General features: G+C 45.0%; 1 protein-coding gene across 4 annotated transcripts in view; it reads left to right on the forward strand.

Moving 5' to 3' along the window:
• Nucleotides 1-121: 121 nt before the first annotated feature.
• LOC115119120 (poly(rC)-binding protein 3-like) overlaps nt 122-15,000 on the forward strand; it is an 18,217-nt gene continuing 3,338 nt past the window's right edge. The window contains exons 1-3 of one of the 4 annotated variants that reach the window (XM_065014360.1): nt 122-239; nt 1,387-1,509; nt 14,905-15,000. The exon at nt 14,905-15,000 is cut by the window's right edge and continues 79 nt beyond it. In XM_065014360.1, coding sequence (XP_064870432.1) covers nt 14,999-15,000 — 2 coding nt within the window. In that variant the 5' untranslated portion in view covers nt 122-239; nt 1,387-1,509; nt 14,905-14,998. Of the gene's footprint in view, nt 240-1,386; nt 1,510-5,027; nt 5,106-7,788; nt 8,020-14,904 lie in introns of those variants that run through there. The other 3 variants (XM_065014361.1, XM_065014359.1, XM_065014362.1) reach the window with 3 other exon arrangements.

Genomic DNA, 15,000 nt, shown 5'->3' on the forward strand with positions numbered 1-15,000 from the left:
ACAGGGGGTCCAATAGGGGAAATCAGAAATAACCATGGAAAAGCGGTTGATTGAGATAGTCAATGTTCAATCAAAATTCACATTTAACCCCTGCCTGCAAATGTTTGACTCTTTCTCTAGTCTCCGGGTGGATCAGAAGTGGAGAGGTGGAATCTTCCATGTTATTCTGGAATGTGGGATAAGACAGGGTCCCATGACATGGAGGAGAACAGCAAGGAGATTTCCTGGACCCCTCTTTGGTAAGAACAGCATGATCTTCTGACATTACCCATTAGGCTGATAATGAAGACACACACACACACACACACACACACACACACACACACACACACACACACACACACACACACACACACACACACACACACACACAAATACACACATACACCTTTTCACACAATATAAGGAGGCTGTTATTTTCAGCAGCAGAAGAGAATGCTACTAATTTGAGTTTTTGTTGAGTTTACTAATGATGAAAGCCATTTATGCATACACTAATGGTGTAGGTCCACATATGGTGTTTGTTCTGCCTTTTAGCCAGGGGCGGACTGACCATCTGGCATTTCGGGCAAATGCCAGATGGGCTGGTCCAGTTTTAGCCCATTGGGCCTGTCTAACTTGGGTTTGTTGTGCAAAATTATCTTTATCTGAATAATATAGGGGGCCTCAAGGAATAAAATGGGCCGTTGAGGGGCCTCAAGGAAAAATATGGGCCAATATGTTAGAAATGCCAGAGCCGATTTCGGGCCCCAGTTTTATTATCTTTGACCTAGAAGTGGATGCTTTCACCTACTGGAGAAATACTAAAAGATTAGATGTTCCATAACCTGTAGTTAGGTAGGAGTGGTTCTGAATGGATAGTTCATCACTTCTGCTCTTTTCTATAACCTGTAAGAAACACTATATATGGTCTATTAGGTTTCTTACTTATGTTGGCTTCTTACTTATGGTTGGCACAAATTGAGACATGGGGGAGGGGAATGGGCAGGTTATACTGTATGCAAATGTTGTACTGTAGTTACTGTAGTATTTACTGTAGTGATTTTGCTGAATATAGTATACTGTAGTATTTACTATAGTATTCTACGATGTACTACAACATGATATAGTAACACTACACATGATCGAGGCATACTTCAGTGTGTGGTATAGTATTCTACAGTATACTACAGTTTACTACAAAATTATATAGTAAGTACTGTAGTACTCTCTAGTAAACTGAAGCATTTTTTCATGTGGGCTGAAATTATTTATTTTACAGTATGCTCTATTTTACAGTACTGCGTTTCAGTCATGAATATTCACATTTTTCTGTAATAAAAAAAAAAAGTGGTAACAGTTTGAAATGTATTCTTAATGGTTCTTGTGTTTTCCTCCTCTCTCTAGAATGGGTTGATGCTGGTCCTGCTGGAGCTGATGATCTGAACCAGTCTGTCAGCCACCTAGCTCCCCCTCCTCCAAACACAACCACTGCCCATGTCCTGATCCCAGTGGTCCAGCTTGTCTGTGGTAAGTCCCTCCTTACCCCTCCCCTGCCCTCCCTCCCTTGCCCTGCCCTGCCCTACGCTCGCCTCTTTAGTTTTTTTTCTATTAAAAGCACATTAAGTCTATGCTTAACTAAAGACGCCCAGTGCAGTCCATAGGCCTACACCCGAGGCCTACACCCAAGCTGCTGCAGAGTTTAATGTGTAGTGCCAGGGTTGCAAAGGGCCATCTCTGAGGGTCTGGTGACTTTCTTTGCCTCTAGCCTCTGTAATGCTTGATGTGCCACTGTCAACACACACACACACACGCGCGCACACGCGCACACACACACACACACACACACACACACACACACACACACACACACACACACACACACACACACACACACACACACACACACACACACACACACACACACACACACACACACACACACACACACACACACCCTCTGACACCCTGGGTATCTTGTGTCCTTTGTCACCACAACTGGCAGCTTTAGCTTACAGCCAGTCAGTGCAGGAGTGTGCAAGTGCAGGCATTTGTGTGTCATTTCTTGTGCATTTGGTACCTGTGTGTGTGGTCTGTAGCCTACTTGTCAGGGATAAACATGTGTCCCAGTCTCCAAGCTTTAAGTGCTCACCGTGTGGTGAATGGTGATACGTACAGTATGATTAGAAGCCTCTTACTTGGGCCCTTCTGTGATGTATTCTACAGTGTTTGTATAGTCGTCCCGGTCACCAAGCTATGAGATTGAAGACCTACGGATGAGAACATGCCACCTCCCTCTGTACATGTGGGTGAGATGCTCCGGGTGCCAGTTCAACTGACGGGGTCAAGTTCAATTTATATCACACTATGTGTCGGCAGTATTAGACAAAGTGTTTCTATTGACCCCAGGATCAACAGCGCAAGTATAAACAGGCACACACACACACATCTCCCTCAACTACCAGCAATATGTGCACAGTCATTAATCATCTCAAAACAAGTGATGTATGCTTCAGATACCCTACGAGAAGACAGTTGAAGAGAGAGAGGGAGGAGAAAAAAGAGAGAGAGGAGGGAAAGGAGAGAGTAGAACACAGAGAGAGAGACCCTAGAGCATGGTACATGTAGCTTTATCCATCTAAACAAAAAGGGAGACAAAGTCCCCTCTCTCTTCTGTGCCCTCTGCAGATCCTTAATGGAAGAGACAGATATTACAGACTACCACTAGTGCTTCCACTAGCTGCACTCCGCAGTACTCTGGCTGGTTATAATCTCTGTCCTATATCCATGGTGATGCAGTACTCTGGCTGGTTATAATCTCTGTCCTATATCCATGGTGGTGCAGTACTCTGGCTGGTTATAATCTCTGTCCTATATCCATGGTGGTGCAGTACTCTGGCTGGTTATAATCTCTGTCCTATATCCATGGTGGTGCAGTACTCTGGCTGGTTATAATCTCTGTCCTATATCCATAGTGATGCAGTACTCTGGCTGGTTATAATCTCTGTCCTATATCCATGGTGGTGCAGTACTCTGGCTGGTTATAATCACTGGCCTGTATCCATGGTGGTGCAGTACTCTGGCTGGTTATAATCTCTGTCCTATATCCATGGTGGTGCAGTGCTCTGGCTGGTTATAAACCCTGTCCTGTATCCATGGTGCTGCGGTACTTTGGCTGGTTATAGTCTCTGTCCTGACCTACATGTCTGATGTCATCACATAGCACTAAACCGTATAACCCACATATCTGATGTCATCACATAGCACTAAACCGTATAACCCACATGTCTGATATCATCACTAATTCTAACCATGGATGGATTTTCCATCAATGTGGTCATTTGATTTGATTAGTGTAACTTGTACTGTATAGGATATGTTATTTAAGCAATTACACCCAAGGGGGGTGTGGTATATAGCCAATATATCACGGTTAAGGGCTGGTCTTAGTCGTGGTATATTGGCCATTTACCACAAACCCCTGAGGTGCCTTATTCCTGTTATAAATGGGTTACCAACGTAATTAGAGCATTAAAAATAAATGGTTTATCATACCAGTGGTATACTGTCTGATATACCACGGCTGTCAGCCAATCAGCATTCAGGGCTCAAACCACCATGTTTATAATGACTTATAGAACACTGACAAATCTACAAATCGCGCGTTGAGAAATGATGTCGCAAAAACAACAATCTATTGAGGAGGTGAATAGCGTCAGTGAATGTTGCGTTTGATTAGAAGTTGAAAGGACTATTCCTCTGTATATACGGACACTGGCATTACTAAAGGAAGACCACATACGACACATGACACAAGAGACAGACCAACACGGTTAAAGTTCCATTTCACCCCATTCATTATTGGTTTTAGCTGCAAGGCAATGTGGACCCATTACTGGCTGCATTGACCACATCAGTGGAGAGGGTCAGGCCATATTTTCCATTAGGGGCTGGGATTGTTGGTGTGGATTATGGGTCTGTGGGGGCACAGAGGGGAAGGGGAGGCTTTTAGAAGGGGAGGGGAGAGGAAGCAGCCCGGCAGAGGAGGTCTGTTGTTTTGACTGAGACAGAAAGAAGTGCCGTGCACTCCTATCCCCACGGGCGTGTAATGCTGCTCATTGGGATGAAAAGATGATTAAAGATTACATGGCTCTATTCTATGATCAAAACCGGACATCAGGGCCCAGTTTTTCAAAAGCGATGCGCAGAAATATAAAATGCCTAGAAATGAATAGAGCGGGAGTCCCCATTCAAGTCAATGATACATCCGTCCTATTCATTCTATTTCTATGCATTTAATCCTATCCGATAGGCAAAATCCAGATAAGTTTAGAAAAACTGGGCCCTTGTTAAACTTGTTAAAGCACCATTCTGCCTGGCTGTAAAGTATGTTGTAAGACAAATCTTATTCAGTGTCTGTTTGTTAGGTACTGTACACAAAGCATGGGACCAAGGGCATGTGGCTTCTCCGCAATCGATAATGACATTTTTAATTATCATGCAGCCCAGGATACGTCAGTTGGTTGCATAAAAAGTATTGATATAAAATGTTCATTGGGTCAGGCTTAGATAATCACTTCCACAAAAGTCCCTTTGTGAAACACACACACACACGCACACGCACGCGCACGCGCACGCACGCACGCACGCACGCACACACACACACACACACACACACACACACACACACACACACACACACACACACACACACACACACACACACACATAGACACACTCACACAACACTCGTTATTTGGTACCTCAGTGAGGTCAGCCCCGCCTCCTTCAGTCACCACGTCAACAATCACTAGCAGGATTGGCTGTTCCTCCTGATCCCTCTCTCCCTCACTCCCTCTCTCCTTCACGCCCTTCTGCCTCCATCAGGCCTGCCTGTACCTGACAGGGGACTGGGGTGGCTATGGGGAGGGTGCTTCTCCCAACGAGGGCTAGTCTGGGTTGGGCTGGGCTGGGCTGGTCACCTTGCTGGAGGCTATGAGGGGAAGTTTACATATAGAAGCAGGCCAGCCAGCCCATACCTCAGAGTGTCCGTTGTCCTCCATGTTTGTCTGATCCCAAACTGAACCTCCATCTCCTCCTCTGGAACTTTCCCTTCATCTGAACCGGTAAGATACTGTATACTGCCTGACCATATGAATACTACTAGGTAAAGAGGCCTTCTACAAGACTCACTTTGGACCTTTTGCATGGACTTGAGATGTAAATATCCTTGCCATCTCAAGTGCATAACTAGTATTTGTGAATGCTATAGGGGTTTGTATATGTTTATTGCAAAACATGCACTGTGACTGCCTTGGTATATGGAGGAATACATTGGCCACGTCCCAATACTCTCAAATGTATTTCTTTCCTTATGTCCTTTCCTTCATGAGCACTGATAGGTGCAACGACTGGGACAGGTTTCCCAGTTCCACAATATCACTTTCACCTATCAAGTCCTTTCAGATCAGTGGGCCCTAAGGAAAGGAGACAAGGAGAGGACGCTGTCTAAAACTATAGGGACAAGGCCTTACATGGTAATAACTTGAGGAAAAACGGTAAAGTTCAAGTCTGTGTCTGTGGGGCTTCCACCATGTACTCTTGGTTTTGAAGGAGAGCCAACAGCGTTATTTGAATATAAAGCAGATTCCCTGTGACACTATGCCTCTCTCAGCCTCTTGTGATTCAATGTGGAGCAAATTTAATGCTCTATTTGTGGTATTCTCCCATGGGCCAATCGACAGGCGGGGCGGTAGGGCGGCTGTGGGGATCATTCTGTGTTTTTGGGGGGATAGATATTTTAATTTTTTTATTTTACCTTTATTTAACCAGGCAAGTCAGTTAAGAACAAATTCTTATTTTCAATGACGGCCTGGGAACAGTGGGTTAACTGCCTGTTCAGGGGCAGAACGACAGATTTGTACTCGGGGGTACTCAGCTCGGGGGTTTGAACTTGCAACCTTCCGGTTACTAGTCCAACGCTCTAACCACTAGGCTACCCTGCCGCCCCAGATAGATAGATAGATAGATAGATTGTGGTGACCTAAATGCCAGAACCAGACAAGAACCTGACAACCTCAGCACACAGGGGCACAAACACCTGCCTGGAGGTGACAGCATTCCCTCCTACATATGCCCCCCTGGGCACAACTATGACAACATAACAAACAAAAAACGGGTCACAACTCCTGCAGCTCTGTCGCACGCTGGGTATGTACATAGTCAACGGTAGGCTTCGAGGGGACTCCTATGGTAGGTACACCTATAGCTCATCTACTGCCAAGAGATGATTACTTGACACATTGGAAAGAATTAACAAAAAAACAGAGCAAGCTAGAATGCTTTGGCAATGTTAACACATGTTTCCCATGCCAATAAAGCCCCTTGAATAGATAGATAGATAGATAGATAGACGTTGAGTGTTTAAGAGGACATATATAAACCGAGATATGCTTCTTGCTTCCCTCTGAACAATTCAAATTTAGGTGGGACACACTCCTCATTTTTTGTGTTGCCCCTAATCCAATGCCTGTACCTCCATAGCACACATCGCCCCCCATTAAACCCTCCACCCCCTAAACCCTACATTCTGTCTGTGCTGCTGGGGTCCCTGCACAACTGTCCATCTGACACCGGGTTGGATTTTAGCTGGATTGGATAATCTGGACGGGATGCCTCTAAAGCTCCCTGTAATTCCACAAACACTCACACACACACGCAGATTAAAAGCCAGCCGGGAGGAGCCAGGTTGGTTCGAGGGCGGCTGGATCTTACGACAGACATGTGATGTGGGGTCTGGGCTTTGATCTCTGCATCGCCATCTCTCTACCAGCCTCATCCTCCAGGGCACACAGACCACCACCCCAACCCACAAACCAACCACTAACCCTGGTAGTCCCTTGTCACAGACCACCACCGCAACCCACAAACCAACCACTGTTAGTCCCTTGTCACAGACCAGCACCCCAACCCACAAACCAACCACTAACCCTGGTAGTCCCTTGTCACAGACCACCACCGCAACCCACAAACCAACCACTGTTAGTCCCTTGTCACAGACCACCACCCCAACCCACAAACCAACCACTAACCCTGGTAGTCCCTTGTCACAGACCACCACCCCAACCCACAAACCAACCACTAACCCTGGTAGTCCCTTGTCACAGACGTTGGGGGTCTGTGGGTTTGTACTGTTGTTCCGTGGCGGTTGTTGTATCTGAAAATACTTTGGGTGTTGTGTTCATGATCAGCAAGAGAAGAAGGCGGTGGGTTGGTGGGTTGGTGAGTTGGTGAGTTGGTGAGTTGGTGGGTTGGTGGGTTGGTGAGTTGGTGAGTTGGTGGGTTGGTGAGTTGGTGGGTTGGTGAGTTGGTGGGTTGGTGGGTTGGTGGGTTGGTGAGTTGGTGGGTTGGTGAGTTGGTGGGTTGGTGGGTTGGTGAGTTGGTGGGTTGGTGGGTTGGTGAGTTGGTGGGTTGGTGAGTTAGTGAGTTGGTGAGTTGGTGAGTTGGTGAGTTGGTGGGTTGGTGAGTTGGTGAGTTGGTGGGTTGGTGAGTTGGTGAGTTGGTGAGTTGGTGGGTTGGTGAGTTGGAACAATTGACCTACAGGACAGGCGAGTGCCTGGGGGTGGCTATGCAGACTTTGACACCCCGCCTCTGTAGACATGCCCCAATGCCAGTGTGCCTCACTAGGCACCCCCTTTGTTTTCTGTTTGGGGGTCGGGGAGGGGGGGATGGTGACCCCATCCCGCCTCATCATACCGCCTATTTACAGTAGACCACAACATCGTCAGTGTAGTCAGGGTATCAGACTGCCACAAATTGTTCGGCTAGGATGCAAGGCTGTTTCATTTCGTCATTTTATTTACAGAGGGGTCACGGGTTCTCTGTCTCGCCCATGTGATTTGGCCTTTCCAACCAATCAGATATCCCGATCCAGACTGGGCATAGCAAAGGGGAGAGGGAAAAAATCATTTTCATTCTGTGTTTTTTTAATCTTTTGCGAAACGTCGAAAGTGGTCGCCATCTGTTTTACGCTGCACGAAGGTAATGCCTATTTTTCAGCTTCTAGATCAGGTTTGAGGAAGGCCTCTGATGAGTCCAATGGTCATATTGTTACTATTCAAATAGGCATTTATTTTTATAAACACATATGGTGGAAATGTAAAATAGTGCAATTGACTGTATCATATATACGTACAGTAGGCTAGTGTTAAACCATATGTAAAAAAGGCTTCATGGGTAGTCTCCTGGCTTTAAACTGGCAGCAGGAGATATTGGCCAATGTTGAGTTGGGAAATGTCTTCAATAATTAATGAATGTCTGTAGAGTTATCGTTAAGTGGCGCGGGAACAGCAGCCGTTGACATGTTGCGAGTTTATTATCTCAATCCCATCGTTATTTGAAACCCCTTTGTTTTGTAATACAGTGGACATCGATCTGACTCCATTGTTTTAGTCGTTGCTCTTAGTGTGTCCTTCATTAGGCAAATACAAAGGGTGTTGCGACCCCATGTGTGTGCTGTGAAAGTATTTCTGTATTCCCTTGAGAATCGCCGGTTAGCTTGTTGGTTGGTTGGACCCCTCTCTTTGTGGTCCCTCCATGTTCCCTGCTATTGACTCACCCTTGTGATCGTATACATTGGGGCTAATTGTTTAATGGAATTATCAGTTAATTGTTCCTTTAAGGTGGGTTCTAATGACATTGTGATGTTTTGCAGATCAGAAGTGGCGTCGTTCTATTGCGATAGGTTCCGCTGACCTTGTCCACACTGAATGGTAACAGAACCTGATAGCCCATGAGATGGATGTATCTAGTCCTCACAACCATTATCCCAATCATCCTCACTATCGAATTAGCTCTCTTGATGGTGTTCTTGGTCTGTAGGAACAGTCAACGTGTCATTTGGCATTATCACTAATTCATGTGAACCGTGGGATTGAACTAAGGAAGCACCAAATCGTTGGAATGTACGTTTCCTCCGTAATGGTTAGGACAGGTTTTAAATGATCACAGAATTGTTCAAATATTGCAGAATCGACATCTCAAATAACAATACCGAAGGCTGGCACTATTTTCTGTTGTTGAAATGATCAAATTAATATTTGTATTGGAATTTAGAAAACAAAATATCCTTGTAATCTATCAAGGAAGTAAAAATACTACGATCAAAAATGATATTATAGAATTTTAAAATTATTTTAAAAAGATATGTGTTTACACTCGACCCATTTAACATGACTGTGATCTGTAAATCCATGCATGCTCATTCAGCGGAGCCTTGACTTAGGGACAAGCTGTGGTCTCATGTACATTTGTGGGAAATCTAAGATGGCCGACCGCACGCTCTTCTTTTACCACCACAGCCACAGTACAACATGGTAATGCTACAACGCAAAACGGGGTCTACATTCTCTATCCCGTTGTAGGCAATGGCACATTTTACAACCCCATTTTGTGATTGGATTCTAATTAGGGGACAGTGACAAGTGTTTTTGGGGCCACCCATGCCCCATCCCTCTCTTCTCTCCAGTGTCGCCTGGCCTGGTGAGAGCACTACTCAGTGCGAGGGAGTGAGTGGTCGCCCCTGTTTTGACTGTGTTGTAGGATGAGGTCTCAGCGCAGGGGCGGCTGATCTAGAGTGACAGCTCTAGAGTGTACTGTCACAGCCGGGTAGAGGAGAGGAAGGCCGTTCGCTCAGCACCACAGACGCCCCTCCCCACCTCCCCCTTCTCCCCCCTCCAATCACACTGCAACAAAAGCCTAGTTAGCGTCAGATGAGACCAGAGCTGCTGCTCACATCTCAGTGTCCTGCATCTACAACACATTCTATTCTATTCTATTCTATATTCATTGTCCCCCATGTAAGAGTTTCTTTTTCAAAGGAAGATCTGACAACTTGGGTGCAATTCTGTCTCTGGCCACTTCGGTACAACAACAAGTATATTTGGTTATTTTATTTTCCAACAGCAACACAAGTTCAACTTGAATATCTAATATCAACATGTACTTCTCTGCTGTCCACTGTGGCCCTTACTTACTGACAGCAGGGCATTTTGAATCCAGCATTCCAATCTATTAGAAGTAGAATGATGATTTTAGTGACAGGCTCAGTCATGCAGGAGACGGTTCTGCCTGAGTCATGAAAGTAGATGGAGTTCTTCATATGGGGTTTCCTTCTGTGATGCCCTCATGGTATTGAGGATACATAGGACATCCTTAAGGCTCAACATAGGCCGTCTAAAAGGTTAGAGGTGAGAGGTCAACGGTGATTGACGGGGCATATCGGTGCTATTTGAGGGTGCTGACTTGCTTTTAGTGAGTAGTTCACTGCAGCTATTTTCCTAATGAAAAGTCTGTTTAGTGCGTTCAGAATGTAGAATGGACTGGATCCCCTGGCTGACGTTTCTCTTGGCTCCTCATAACAGATTACAATGCTGCGTCACTCATCTCTTATCTTTGCCAGCAGACGTGGCCAAATAAAGAGAATGCAGCTACGATTTGTGTGCCATGCGTAACATATGTATTCCCTTTTCTAGTTTGCTTGTGTGTTAACGCATGCTCTATTAATTACACTATGATTGAGCTCAAAGGTCATTTGTAGAATCAGGGTCAATTAGAGTCGGAGCAGGCAAACATACAGAGTATATGAATGTGGGGTGCACTGCTTGTGAAGAGCCAACGTCTCGAGTCACCCTCAGTTTAGTGGTCTCCCTCTCTCTACTGCTTTGGCTCACAAGGGTATGCTTATGGAGGGTTTATATCAAAATCATCACAACATATCTCTAGCTCGGTGGATTAAAATGGAACAGATGACGGGGCTTTGGCCTAGATTATACTGCAAGTTCTGTCCTCCATTTTCCCATTCCTCCAGATCTCAGTCTTTTTCTCACGTGCCCTGTAAGAGCCTTTGGGTTGATGTTTCATATAATCAGTCTCTGACTTTGTGGAGATTTTCAAACAAAACACATTTTCCAACACAATCTCCAATCTCTAATAAGGAAATCTTAAAGATGCTGATTGCATGTTCTCTTTGGTCTAAGCTTGAGCAAGCATACAGTACACACATGCACATGCACCAACTCACACACATGCACATGCACCAACTCACACACATGCACATGCACCAACTCACACACATGCACATGCACCAACTCACACACATGCACATGCACCAACTCACACACATGCACATGTACCAACTCACACACATGCACATGCACCAACTCACACACATGCACATGCACCAACTCACACACAGCTGACCGGAAGCAGGGAAGGGCAGCGGTGAGGCCGGATAAGGTGAGGCAACACTGCAGAGAAAATTGCTGGCTCATTTCTACAGTGCATGGTAAGACTGCAGTGCTGATCCACTTCCAGTCAGTGCGTTCCTTTCTTTTGCCCAGCACTAATCAAGGCATCTGGACGGCCTCTGTCTGTCAGTCACCCAATTCTCCCAAATACCTTTCTCTCCATTTCTTCTTTCCTTCTTGACTGCTGACAGAATCATTTCAGGTGATCAGTGATGGCGTCACTTCTATTTAAGTCTCACCTGTCTCAGTGGAGGGGGCCGTGACTGTACTCACTCAGAGCTCTCTCCTGCCCACCCCCTTCAGATACTGAAGGCAGCTATCTTTTCATATTTAGTCAAGTGTTCTCGGTCACTCACAGTCCAGTGGTTCTACATAAGAGGAGGCATCCTCCATTGTTAGCTCTACATTAAAGAGCCAAGGAATGAAAATAAAGACAGGCAGATGTAAAGCTTCTTCTCCAGGAGTGATGCTGCACTGGGCTGAGGGCAGGCAGGGCAGCAGACGAAGGGAGAGATGAAAGAAAAGGAAGAGCCATTTTGTGCACAGTGTTGTCCACCCGAGCGTAAAGCGTGATTAATTCAATAGCAGAGCACCATAGAGGAGGAGGCCAGCAGCTCTGCAGCTCAACATAGCTCTCTCTGACCCACTTACTAACTACATCAGATGTCACGAGAAATACTGCTCTCTCTCTCTCTCTCTCTCTACCTCTCTACCACTTTCTCTCACTATCTCTCTACCGCTCTACGTCTCTCTCTCTCTCTCTCTCTTTACCTCTACCTCTACCTCTCTACCTCTCTCTCTCTCATTCTCTCTCTCTCTCTCTCTCTCTCTCTCTCTCTTTACCTCTACCTCTACCTCTCTACCTCTCTCTCTCTCATTCTCTCTCGCACAATTCACAATTCAAGGGCTTTATTGGCATGGGAAACATGTGTTAACATTGCCAAAGCAAGTGAGGTAGACAACATACAAAGTGAATATATAAAGTGAAAAACAACTAAAATTAACAGTAAACATTACACATACAGAAGTTTCAAAACAGTAAAGACATTACAAATGTCATATTATATATATATATACAATGTACAATGTCTCTCTCTCTCTCTCGCTCTCTCTCTCTACCTCTCTACCACTATCTCTCTACCGCTCTACATCTCTCTCTCTCTCTCTCGCTCTCTCTCTCTCTCTCTCTCTCTACCTCTCTACCTCTTTCTCTCTCTCTCTCTACCTCTCTACCTCTCTCTCTCTCTCCCTTTCTCTCTACCTCTTTCTTTCTCTCTCTATCTATCTCGCTCTCTTTCTCTCTCTCTATCTCTCTCTCTCTACCTCTTTCTATCTCTTTCTCTCTTTCACTCTCTCTCTCTCTCTCTCTCTCTCTCTCTCCCTCTACCTCTTTATCTCTCGATCTCTCTTTTTCTCTCTCTCTATCTCCCATTTTCTTTATTTCCAACTTGTTGATGTAATAACAGAGAGGATTGAGAATGGTCAACACATACATTGTCCAGAGCACTGAAAATACACTTGAAAACACTATTGGTCGAATGCAGATAATTGGTTTTGATAATGTAGTGTTCGGTCGGACGCATTTATTAACCTTCACTCTGTTGCCTCACTCTTGAGTACAGTGGTATTGTGTCCTGAATTGCATCCCCTACTAATAGATTCTAATACATAACTGATTGCGCTCAGATTCAAATGTGAACGGTTTGGGATTAAATTAAATATTATTCAACCAAGGGACACAATAGGCACATTTTGACTGGAAGGCATGGATGGGGCATGGATGAATCATGAGTCTGTGACCTAATTCTATTGTGCTGCAGTGAATGAGGGAGAAGGTGGTGGATGGTAGGAGAGCTATTCAAACACACCACCAGGCACACGAGAGAAAATACATTCTCATTTCAGCCACACATGACGACTCTCAGGAGGTGTGGACCCGATTGGAGTCTATATGATTTGTTTTCTGCATGCCGCCTTTTGAAGAATGCTTCAAATACTCAACCCAATTCCAAGGCATTTCCATCACCATGTATGCCTTCACGAAGACCAGAAGTGGTAGCTACATATAAAACAGTATTTTTATTACAATACCACAGAGAGTGGTTACATCCTCTCATCTAGTTCTGTCACCAAAATACCACAAATAACCCTGGTAACCCCTGGCTCCAGCAGTCCATTGTGCTACGGTCCCAGCCAGCCTACCACTCCCCCCTGCACTTGGTTTTAGTGGGTTTATTTCTGTCCCTGCCCAGGCCCTGTGGCAGACCTGCACCACTGGCCTGGCTCTTAAACCCGGATTAAGGCTTTTTATGTAATCTGACCTCTGGGAGATTGGAGAGAGACAGCTGGTTGCAGAACCCTTTCCTCCCTTATCTCAGAGACCTCCGGTGGCCTCCCACTCTCTCCGTTTGGCCTATCATACAACCTCTGGTTCTCGCTCTTTCTTTCTACAAAGGGTTGGTCAAAACAAGCATTGTGATTGGTTGAGATGTGTTCTAAGCCATACACAAAACAAACAGTTTAGCAGGGGTAAGCCTATGACGTAAAAATTGACATCTTGTTTTCTGTTCCAGCCAATTCATTAACTTGGTTTCCACTGCAAAAAGCATCTTGACATTTTTTCCCCCATGTTTCTAGCTTAACATTTGGGTTTTATAACAACAGGAGTTTGTCCAAACATCGCTGTCTGTCTCTTGACATTTGCAACATTGTTTCAATATTGAAATTCGATCTCCACTGTCCTATTAGGAATGAACGTGTCAGGACGGACATATTTTCTCAGCCAGTCGTAATCAAACATCGTTTTTATGGATACATACAAAGAAATTGAATGCAGCGACGTTGCTGTTATTCTAGCTGCACGGTTTGACGTGACTGTGTTAGCCGTAGTTGGCTAGCAAGCAATGGATAAGAACGTTGCCAGCCGTCATGGCAACGGAACATTTAGAATGAACGACTTCACATTCTATATCCATAGATCTAGAACGGGGAATCTTTTCTCAGCCAGTCGAAATCATGAATCAGTATCCTTTGTATGGATATAAATAAAATAAAAAGGTCAAACAACATTAAATGGAGCTACTCATTTAGTTCTGGGTTCAGGGATTATGGCCTTCCCTGTCCCTATACTTTTATGATGTACAGGTGGAGGATCTTAATTTGATCACCATTTTGTTGCTCAGAATTTTCCTGCACCACAGGAAATGCGGATGAGTTTCGTAATTTACATGAATTCACTGAAAACCAACACCAACGCACAGTTATATTAACACTATTGCACTTTTCATGTAGGCTACTTTTGGCCAGCTAATAGCCTAACCACGGATCAAGCAACATTATGGAGTAAACATTCAAATCCTGTTGCTGCAGGATTCTTTTGCTGCGACAATATAGGTCAAATTAAGATCCCAGAGTAAAAGAGTGTCCTCCAGAGTTAAAGCACTGTCTGCCACTCACACAGTCTATAAAACTCTTCCTGTCTAAACAGAACTCGAATGGTATTCATGAGCAGGTTCATTCAAAGATGATATCCATCAATGTTATCCAGTGGTAGTTTGGTACCTCTGTTTCCAGTGGGCCTAATATTGAGTGGTCGTGTCTCATCCTTCTTGTCTTGCAGGTGACTGGTTGGCTGGCTGTGGCATCACACTCTCATTGGCCCTGGGACTCCTCTTCTACGTGACCACACCCCTTCCTTCACATCCAATCCCAACAT

The sequence above is a fragment of the Oncorhynchus nerka genome, unplaced genomic scaffold, assembly GCF_034236695.1.
Source record: "Oncorhynchus nerka isolate Pitt River unplaced genomic scaffold, Oner_Uvic_2.0 unplaced_scaffold_3528, whole genome shotgun sequence".
Classification (NCBI taxonomy): domain Eukaryota; kingdom Metazoa; phylum Chordata; class Actinopteri; order Salmoniformes; family Salmonidae; genus Oncorhynchus; species Oncorhynchus nerka.